The sequence below is a fragment of the Salmo salar genome, chromosome 06 (genome assembly GCF_965601325.2).
Source record: "Salmo salar chromosome 06, fSalSal1, whole genome shotgun sequence".
Classification (NCBI taxonomy): Eukaryota; Metazoa; Chordata; class Actinopteri; order Salmoniformes; family Salmonidae; genus Salmo; species Salmo salar.
The window spans coordinates 25,744,127-25,755,000 of NC_138296.1; the positions used below are offsets into that span (position 1 = coordinate 25,744,127).

Below are 10,874 nucleotides of genomic sequence, written 5' to 3' on the forward strand. Positions count from 1 at the left end.
TAGCTGACTTCAACTAGCTGACTTGGGCTAGCTGACTTCAACTAGATGACTTCAACTAGATGACTTCAACTAGCTGACTTGGGCTAGCTGACTTCAACTAGCTGACTTCGGCTAGCTGACTTCACCTAGCTGACTTCAACTAGCTGACTTGGGCTAGCTGACTTCAACTAGCTGACTTGGGCTAGCTTTCTTCGGCTAGCTGAAGCTGAACTGAAGCATGCTGATGCCTTTATACACCTCACACCTTTTCTCCTCCTCTCTAGTGCTATGCTCCCTCTCCCTTTATTACCTTGCCACCTCTCCCTCTATCTCTCTCTTTCCCTCTCTCTTATCTCCATTCTCTCTTGCTACTCTCTCGCCCTCCATTCTCTTTGCCACCTCTCCCTCTCTACCCCCTTGTCTCCACCTCTCTCTTTCTCTCGCTGTTTCTCGCACCTTCTCTGCCTCTCTCTCTACTTCTCCCCCCTGTCTTTCTCCCCCTCTCTCTGTCAGTTCTCTCGGGTTGTACCAAAGCTTTTACCCCGGGGGGGGGGGGGGGGGGGGGGGGGGGGGGAGTTCTGTGTGCATGTGGTTCCCAGACAGATGATCTCTACTCCAGTTGATTCAAACTGGAGACGCTGGTATTGGTCAGGTTCAAAGGACCTGACACACACACACAAATGCATGTGCACACACACATATACACCTTTGTCAGCCCTGATAAAATATACATTATAGACCTACAGTGTGATGTGATGATCTCTCTCTCAGCAATGCCTTCTGTCCTGCTAGGTTACACCAAACCATAACACTGTATCTACGACAGGTATGCTTGGGAATGAGTTTGGGGCAGGGCTCTGCTTTTCAAGTCTTTGTTGTGAGACCTGTGTCAGTAGATATGAAAGGACTGCCGCACCACTTGTTCTTATGACAAGGAGTCTCAAGGTGCAGATAAAGTACAAGGGTTTGGATGGATGTCCTGGGGGCCTTTCTCATTCATAAGAGGAACGTTTCATCTATCATGAGGTTCAAAGGGGGAAAGGTTGTTATTCGTTTTTTTGTCCTTTTCCTGAGTCAGCATGCACCATAAAAAATACATTGCCCTTTTGATTTTAAAAGTTGATACACATGTTAAATTGTGATGGTATTATTTTCTGTGGGCTGTAAATTGCTTCAAATGTATTCTTGTTACACACCCAGGTCTGGAAGGATGACGAGAGGTGTATAACAAGTACAGTAGAATAAAGAACCAGTAGCTGACAATAGATTACACCATTGAATGCTGCTAAACGTCTCATGGGGCATGTTGTCCATTGCTGGAGAAGGGAAGGGTAGAGATGGTTGGGTGTGTCAGCAATCTTTGAAGGAGAGGGGAAACCGTGCATGAGAGATCACCAGAGCTGACTTGAGCGCACAGCAAGGCAGTGGAATCATTACTCAATGAAAATTGAAGTATTGAGCCATGCAGAATGACAAATGCTTGTTTAAAGAGGTTAAAGACCCGTTTTCTGTCTTGTGTAATGATGCGTGACAACGGTATGAGGATCATCTTGATAAGTTCGACGACAATGCTCCAATTTTGGGGTGTTATGATTATGAAACTGCTACACTTTTCAGGATTCAGGAAATAGTTATATAGAGAACAGTTAGGCTACTCAACGTAAGGAAAAGCAGTATGCTGACAACATTTTGTTCCTTGCTCACCGAACAGGACAGCGACTCATGGGATGTAGTGTGGGCTGTAGAACAAGGCTCAACTTTGGAAAGGCGCTGTCCAAAGTATCCGTGTGTTTTACCATGGTCGTGATTTTCACCTATTTCTTCTACTGTCTTACCGGATTATGTGACTCGGCGCCGAGACAGATGTTCGACCATCACACTGTTAACAGAGACTATGATGTATCGGACCGTACGTACGACAACCTGCGACCGCCAGCGCGACTCTATCCTCACCACCCGGGCGCACCGACTCCCTGGAACAGGACAGACACTTCAACGGGCGCCGCGCTCCACCGTGCAGACGAACAGGTCGCCACGCTACAGTGGGTTGAAGGCGGACTGCTCCCACAAGAGATACCGGAGAGCACTAAGGAAAATCTAGCTGTTAACGGCATCCCCATGTCCAACACATTTGAGAGTAAGAAGTTCCCACAAGCCATCATAATCGGTGTGAAGAAAGGCGGAACGCGCGCTCTGCTGGAGTTCCTACGGATTCATCCGGACGTGAGAGCTGTCGGGGCAGAACCTCACTTTTTCGACAGGTTCTACGAGAAAGGACTTGAGTGGTACAGGTAAGGTACATATTCTGCTACTTTACAATGTCCATGGAGTGTTTATCAGCGCCAGTAAAAACCATGCGCGGCTTCTAGCCTACTCTGATATTGCGATATCTTGAATCGAATCTGTGAATTGGGGGCTGGGGCTGCTTTCTATACATATAAATTCTGTTGCAATACAAACATCTAACACATCATTTAGTTGTATTTGTATTGTTCACAACATGTTGAGCCTTGGAGAAAGATGACACCTCAGCCACTGTAGGATGATGAATGGCGATAGGATGACAGGTAGATGAGGAGCAGTGTTCTCCCCTGGGGAAGATATTCACCTGTGAAGAACTCTGCTGAAGGTTCTTGTCAATAACATACATAGATATTTGCACATTGACAGTCAGATATCCAGTATTGTGTGTGTGTGTGTGCGTGCGTGTGTGCGTGCATGTGTGTGCCTGTGTGTGTCTGTGTGTGAGTGTGTGTGTGTCAATACAACCCTGCCTGACTTGATGTAGATGAAGAGGCTATAAGTCCCTGGGGTGTTGTTAATCATCATGACAGTGTTTCTTCAGTTCAACATGACATCCCATATTAACATACAATCCATGTCTATTCTATTGGAATGGAATGGTGTACTCCCATTAAAAGCCCATGTCCTCTTGAATGATGACTTTTTCCTCCTTACTAGCTCTGACCTTGCTGATTTATTGAGGAAAAATGTACTTACTATGACTGAGATATGTGGTTGTCCCACCTAGCTACAGTATTGTAAGTTTAACTGTAAGTCGCTATGGATAAGAGCATCTGCTAAATGACTAAAATGTTAAATGTTAACTTATATGTTAGTCTCATCTTTGTAGGTAAAGAGGGTTGAATCAATAAGCAGGCCTAACTCATAGTCTATACTTCATATACAGCAGGAATTGGTCTCAATAGAAGATATATATTTCTTTGCAGTAGTTTGATTTTGGATTTGGCCAAGGGTGAATACAGCCACGGTGTGATACAGGCTGAAACATATAATGTCTTGGTATATACAGTAAAATCTCCACCCAGGCACTGTAGCTACTTTGGAGGTGATAGGATCTGCTGGTAATAGATGACGCAGCTGACCATAGCTGTAATTAGGGTGTAATTATGGCCCTAGCAACCCTATTGCAGGGATATGGATGTTGATGGCCCTTTACCTGCCTTACTGCAGGCTTATGGCGCTAGAGAAGGCTGGAGGTTCTGATTACCTTCAGATGTCTGGACTGGAGGATCCTGCTGGAGATAGCTGTCATAGCTGAGGAGAGAGACTGTTTGACAGCGCCTAGAAGCGCTGATCTAGGACCAGGTTCCCTCTGTCCATGTAATGTTATTCATTATGATCTAAAAAGCTAAACTGATCGTAGATCAGCACTCCTACTCTGAGACATTTTATGAATAGGGTTTTGATGTTTTCATCCTCTCCAGGGTCAGGAGTTTGTCCAGAAGTTTTCTTTTAAAAACCATATGACCTGATTAGAAAAATGATCTGGTCCCATCATAACCCATTTAAATATTTTTTACAGCTGATTTATTACTACAACTAGGGCCTGGAGTTGGCTAGGCTAGCCTACTACCAGATCAGGAAAAACTCTGGGCCCCAGGAAAACTATTTCAGGCTGTTACGGCAATTTCAGGTAAAAACTCAATAAAACAAGTTTCAAATATTAGGAAAATGTCTACACATTTCAGCTGTTTCAAAACATTGCTCTGCTATTACCATTTAAATCAAATCCATTTTTATCTGTCACATGCGTGGAATCCAACAGGTGTACACCTTACAGTGAAATGCTTACTGTAAGAATTATACTGTAGGAGTGTTGGCTCAACAACACAATTCTGTTCACACTGCTCTGCTTCAAGGGGGACAACTGTTGGGAGAGTATCATGCGCTCGAAATATAGCAAGTTCACAGTGTTGTAAAAGTACTTAAGTAAAAATGCTTTAAAGTACTACGACTACGTTTTTTTTATGTATCTGTACTTTACTTTGCTATTTATATTTTTGACAACTTTTACTTTTACTTCACTACATTCCTAAAGAAAATATGTACTTTTTACTTCATATTTCATATTTCCCCTGACATCCAAAAATACTCGTTACATTTTGAATGCTTAGCGGGACAGAATTTTTTTTAAATTCACACAATTATCAAGAGAACATCACTGGTCATCCCTACTGCCTCCGATCTGGCGGATTCACTAAATACACATGCTTCATTTGTAAATGATGTCTGAGTGTTGGAGTTTGCCCCTGACCAAAAAACAAGAAAACTGTGCCGTCTGGTTTGCTTTATGTAAGGAATTGTATACTTTTACTTTTGATGCTTAACGTTCCGCTAGCAGAACGCCTCGCCAATATCCAATGGTAGCGCCTGGCGCGAAATACGAAAAACCTTAAAAATGCTATAATTTCAATTTCTCAAACATATGACTATTTTACACATTTACATTTACATTTACATTTAAGTCATTTAGCAGACGCTCTTATCCAGAGCGACTTACAAAATGGTGCATTCACCTTATGATATCCAGTGGAACAACCACTTTACAATAGTGCATCTAAATCTTTTAAGGGGGGGGGGGGGTTAGAAGGATTACTTTATCCTATCCTAGGTATTCCTTAAAGAGGTGGGGTTTCAGGTGTCTCCGGAAGGTGGTGATTGACTCCGCTGTCCTGGCGTCGTGAGGGAGCTTGTTCCACCATTGGGGTGCCAGAGCAGCGAACAGTTTTGACTGGGCTGAGCGGGAACTGTGCTTCCTCAGAGGTAGGGGGGCCAGCAGGCCAGTGGTGGATGAACGCAGTGCCCTTGTTTGGGTGTAGGGCCTGATCAGAGCCTGAAGGTATGGAGGTGCCGTTCCCTTCACAGCTCCGTAGGCAATCACCATGGTCTTGTAGCGGATGCGAGCTTCAACTGGAAGCCAGTGGAGAGAGCGGAGGAGCGGGGTGACGTGAGAGAACTTGGGAAGGTTGAACACCAGACGGGCTGCGGCGTTCTGGATGAGTTGTAGGGGTTTAATGGCACAGGCAGGGAGCCCAGCCAACAGCGAGTTGCAGTAATCCAGACGGGAGATGACAAGTGCCTGGATTAGGACCTGCGCCGCTTCCTGTGTGAGGCAGGGTCGTATTCTGCGAATGTTGTAGAGCATGAACCTACAGGATCGGGTCACCGCCTTGATGTTAGTGGAGAACGACAGGGTGTTGTCCAGGATCACGCCAAGGTTCTTAGCACTCTGGGAGGAGGACACAAGGGAGTTGTCAACCGTGATGGCGAGATCATGGAACGGGCAGTCCTTCCCCGGGAGGAAGAGCAGCTCCGTCTTGCCGAGGTTCAGCTTGAGCTGGTGATCCGTCATCCACACTGATATGTCTGACAGACATGCAGAGATGCGATTCGCCGCCTGGTTATCAGAAGGGGGAAAGGAGAAGATTAATTGTGTGTCGTCTGCATAGCAATGATAGGAGAGACCATGTGAGGATATGACAGAGCCAAGTGACTTGGTGTATAGCGAGAATAGGAGAGGGCCTAGAACAGAGCCCTGGGGGACACCAGTGGTGAGAGCGCATGGTGCGGAGACAGATTCTCGCCACGCCACCTGGTAGGAGCGACCTGTCAGGTAGGACGCAATCCAAGCGTGGGCCGCGCCGGAGATGCCCAACTCGGAGAGGGTGGAGAGAAGGATCTGATGGTTCACAGTATCAAAGGCAGCAGATAGGTCTAGAAGGATGAGAGCAGAGGAGAGAGAGTTAGCTTTAGCAGTGCGGAGAGCCTCCGTGACACAGAGAAGAGCAGTCTCAGTTGAATGCCCAGTCTTGAAACCTGACTGATTAGGATCAAGAAGGTCATTCTGAGAGAGATAGCAGGAGAGCTGGCCAAGGACGGCACGTTCAAGAGTTTTGGAGAGAAAAGAAAGAAGGGATACTGGTCTGTAGTTGTTGACATCGGAGGGATCGAGTGTAGGTTTTTTCAGAAGGGGTGCAACTCTCGCTCTCTTGAAGACGGAAGGGACGTAGCCAGCGGTCAAGGATGAGTTGATGAGCGAGGTGAGGAAGGGGAGAAGGTCTCCGGAAATGGTCTGGAGAAGAGAGGAGGGGATAGGGTCAAGTGGGCAGGTTGTTGGGCGGCCGGCCGTCACAAGACGCGAGATTTCATCTGGAGAGAGAGGGGAGAAAGAGGTCAAAGCACAGGGTAGGGCAGTGTGAGCAGGACCAGCGGTGTCGTTTGACTTAGCAAACGAGGATCGGATATCGTCAACCTTCTTTTCAAAATGGTTGACGAAGTCATCCGCAGAGAGGGAGGAGGGGGGGGGAGGGGGAGGAGGATTCAGGAGGGAGGAGAAGGTAGCAAAGAGCTTCCTAGGGTTAGAGGCAGATGCTTGGAATTTAGAGTGGTAGAAAGTGGCTTTAGCAGCAGAGACAGAAGAGGAGAATGTAGAGAGGAGTGAGTGAAAGGATGCCAGGTCCGCAGGGAGGCGAGTTTTCCTCCATTTCCGCTCGGCTGCCCGGAGCCTTGTTCTGTGAGCTCGTAGTGAGTCGTCGAGCCACGGAGCAGGAGGGGAGGACCGAGCCGGCCTGGAGGATAGGGGACAGAGAAAATCAAAGGATGCAGAAAGGGAGGAGAGGAGGGTTGAGGAGGCAGAATCAGGAGATAGGTTGGAGAAGGTTTGAGCAGAGGGAAGAGATGATAGGATGGAAGAGGAGAGAGTAGCGGGAGAGAGAGAGCGAAGGTTGGGACGGCGCAATACCATCCGAGTAGGGGCAGAGTGAGAAGTGTTGGAGGAGAGCAAGAGGGAAAAGGATACAAGGTAGTGGTCGGAGATTTGGAGGGGAGTTGCAATGAGATTAGTGGAAGAACAGCATCTAGTAAAGATGAGGTCAAGCGTATTGCCTGCCTTGTGAGTAGGGGGGGAAGGTGAGAGGGTGAGGTCAAAAGAGGAGAGGAGTGGAAAGAAGGAGGCAGAGAGGAATGAGTCAAAGGTAGACGTGGGGAGGTTAAAGTCACCCAGAACTGTGAGAGGTGAGCCATCCTCAGGAAAGGAACTTATCAAGGCGTCAAGCTCATTGATGAACTCTCCAAGGGAACCTGGAGGGCGATAAATGATAAGGATGTTAAGCTTGAAAGGGCTGGTAACTGTGACAGCATGGAATTCAAATGAGGAGATAGACAGATGGGTCAGGGGAGAAAGAGAGAATGTCCACTTGGGAGAGATGAGGATTCCAGTGCCACCACCCCGCTGGCTCGATGCTCTAGGGGTATGCGAGAACACGTGGGCAGACGAAGAGAGAGCAGTAGGAGTAGCAGTGTTATCTGTGGTAATCCATGTTTCCGTCAGCGCCAGGAAGTCTAGGGACTGGAGGGTCGCATGGGACTGAGATGAACTCAGCCTTGTTGGCTGCAGACCGGCAGTTCCAGAGGCTGCCGGAGACCATTACACCATTTGAAAGATAAGACTCTCGTTAATCCAACCACATTGTCCGATTTCAAAAAGGCTTTACAGCGAAAGCAAAACATTAGATTATGTCAGGAGAGTACCCAGCCAGAAATAATCACACAGCCATTTTTCAAGCTAGCATATATGTCACAAAAACCAAAATCACAGCTAAATGCAGCACTAACCTTTGATGATCTTCATCAGATGACACTCCTAGGACATTATGTTATACAATACATGCATGTTTTGTTCAATCAAGTTCATATTTATATCAAAAAACAGCTTTTTACATTAGCATGTTTTGTTCAGAACTAGCATACCCACCGAAAACTTCCGGTGAATTTACTAAATTACTCACGATTAACGTTCACAAAATACATAACAATTATTTTAAGAATTATAGATACAGAACTCCTTTATGCAATCGCGGTGTCAGATTTTAAAATAGCTTTTCGGTGAAAGCACATTTTGCAATATTCTGATATTCACGGCTAGCTAATTTGACACCCACCAAGTTTGGCCCTCACCAAACTCAGATTTACTATAAGAAAGATTTGATTACCTTTGCTGTTCTTCATCAGAATGCACTCCCAGGACTTCTACTTCAACAACAAATGTTGTTTTGGTTCGAAATAATCCATAGTTATATCCAAATAGCTCCGTTTTGTTTGTGCGTTCAAGTCACTATCCGAAGGGTGACGCGCCGGCGCATTTCGTGACAAAAAATTCAAAATATTCCATTACCGTACTTCGAAGCATGTCAAACGCTGTTTAAAATACATTTTTATGCTATTTTTCTCGTAAAATAGCGATAATATTCCAACCGGGCGACGTTGTATTCGTTCAAACACTGAAAGAAAAATATGGAGTCGTCTCGTGCACGCGCGCCTCAGTGTCATTGTTCTCAGAAGGACCACTCACAAAAACCCCTGCTGTTTTTCGCCCAGAGACTGGAGAGCTCTCATTCCACTTTCTGGCGCCTTCCTAGAGCCAATGAAAGCCTTAGAAAATGTCACGTTACAGCAGAGATGCTGTATTTTTCATAGAGATGCCCTAGAAGGAGAACAAATTGGCAGACAGGGCACTTCCTGTATAGAATCTTCTCAGGTTTTGGCCTGCCATATGAGTTCTGTTATACTCACAGACACCATTCAAACAGTTTTAGAAACTTTAGAGTGTTTTCTATCCAAATCTACTAAGTATATGCATATTCTAGTTTCTGGGCAGGAGTAGTAACCAGATTAAATTGGGTACGTTTTTTATCCGGCCGTGAAAATACTGCCCCCTATCCCAAACAGGTTAAATATATTTGAGCAATTACATGTAATTTTGATACTTAAGTATATTTAAAATCAAATACTTTTGGACTTTTATTCAAGTAGTATTTTACTGGGTGAATTTCACTTTTATTTAGGTCATTTTCTATTATGGTATCATTTCTTTTACTCAAGTATGACAATTTGGTACTTTTCCCACCACTGCAAGTACGTCAGTTTATATTTGAGTAATACATATACTGTAGCTGACGGTATTTTGATGAAAAGTGTAGTAAGTGTGAAGAGGCTCCATGTTCTTTAGTTTGGCCGATTCCTCTGACTGTGTTTGACATGTTTAGGATGACAATGATAGTCAGAGGATTGGGCTACATACAGCACATATTGATCTAGGATCAGGATTTTGTAATTACAGCTCATACTGATCTAGGATCAGGCTATTGTAGCTACAGCACATACTGATAGGATCAGGCTATTGCAGCTACAGCACATACTGATAGGATCAGGCTATTGCAGCTACAGCACATACTGATCTAGGATCACGCTATTGTAGCTACAGCACATACTGATATAGGATCACGCTATTGTAGCTACAGCACATACTGATATAGGATCAGGCTATTGTAGCTACAGCACATACTGATATAGGATCAGGCTATTGTAGCTACAGCACATACTGATATCGGATCAGGCTATTGCAGCTACAGCAGATACTGATAGGATCAGGCTATTGCAGCTACAGCACATACTGATCTAGGATCAGGCTATTGTAGCTACAGCACATACGATGTCATTTACAAAATAGCCTCCAACACTCTACTCAGCAAATTGGATGCAGTCTATCACAGTGCCATCCGTTTTGGCGCCAAAGCCCCATATACTACCCACCACTGCGAACTGGATGCTCTCGTTGGCTGGCCCTCGCTTCATATTCGTCGCCAAACCCACTGGCTCCAGGTCATCTATATGTCTTTGCTAGGTAAAGCCCTGCCTTATCTGAGCTCACTGCTCACCATAGCAGCACCCACCCGTAGCACGCGCTCCAGCAGGTATATTTCACTGGTCACCCCCAAAGCCAATTCCTCCTTTGGCCGCCTTTCCTTCCAGTTCTCTGCTGCCAATGATTGGAACGAATTGCAAAAATCACTGAAGCTGGAGACTCATATCTCCCTCTCTAACTTTAAGCACTTGCTGTCAGAGCAGCTCACAGATCACTGCACCTGTACATAGCCCATCTGTAAATAGCCCATCCAACTACCTCATCCCCATACTGTTATTTCTTTTTTTGCTCCTTTGCACCCCAGTATCTCTACTTGTACATTCATCTTCTGCACATCTATCACTCCAGTGTTTATTGCTAAATAGTAATTATTTTGCCACTATGGCCTATTTATTGCCTTACCTCCCTTAACTTACCTCATTTACACACACTCTATATAGACTTTCTATTGTGTTATTGACTGTTTGTTTATTCCATGTGTAACTCTGTGTCGTTGTTTGTGTCGCACTGCTTTTCTTTATCTTGGCCAGGTCACAGTTGTAAATGAGAACTTGTTCTCAACTGGCCTACCTGGTTAAATAAAGGTGAAATTAAAAATAAAATACATTTAAAAAACATACTGATAGGATCAGTCTATTGTAGCTACAGCACATACTGATATAGGATCAGGCTATTGTAGCTACAGCAAATACTGATATAGGATCAGGCTATTGTAGCTACAGCACATACTGATATAGGATCAGGCTATTATAGCTACAGCACATACTGATAGGATCAGGCTACTGTAGCTACAGCACATACTGATCTAGGATCAGGCTATTGTAGCTACAGCACATACTAATATAGGATCAGGCTATTGTAGCTACAGCACATACTGATATAGGATCAG

At 45.1% G+C, this 10,874-nt stretch overlaps 1 protein-coding gene across 1 annotated transcript in view; it reads left to right on the forward strand.

Annotated features, from left to right (window-relative positions):
- Positions 1-1,259: 1,259 nt before the first annotated feature.
- Positions 1,260-10,874, forward strand: part of LOC106606700 (heparan sulfate glucosamine 3-O-sulfotransferase 6) — a 28,793-nt gene continuing 19,178 nt past the window's right edge. The window contains exon 1 of the mRNA XM_045719974.2: positions 1,260-2,270. Coding sequence (XP_045575930.1) covers positions 1,702-2,270 — 569 coding nt within the window. The 5' untranslated portion in view covers positions 1,260-1,701. The remainder of the gene's footprint in view (positions 2,271-10,874) is intronic.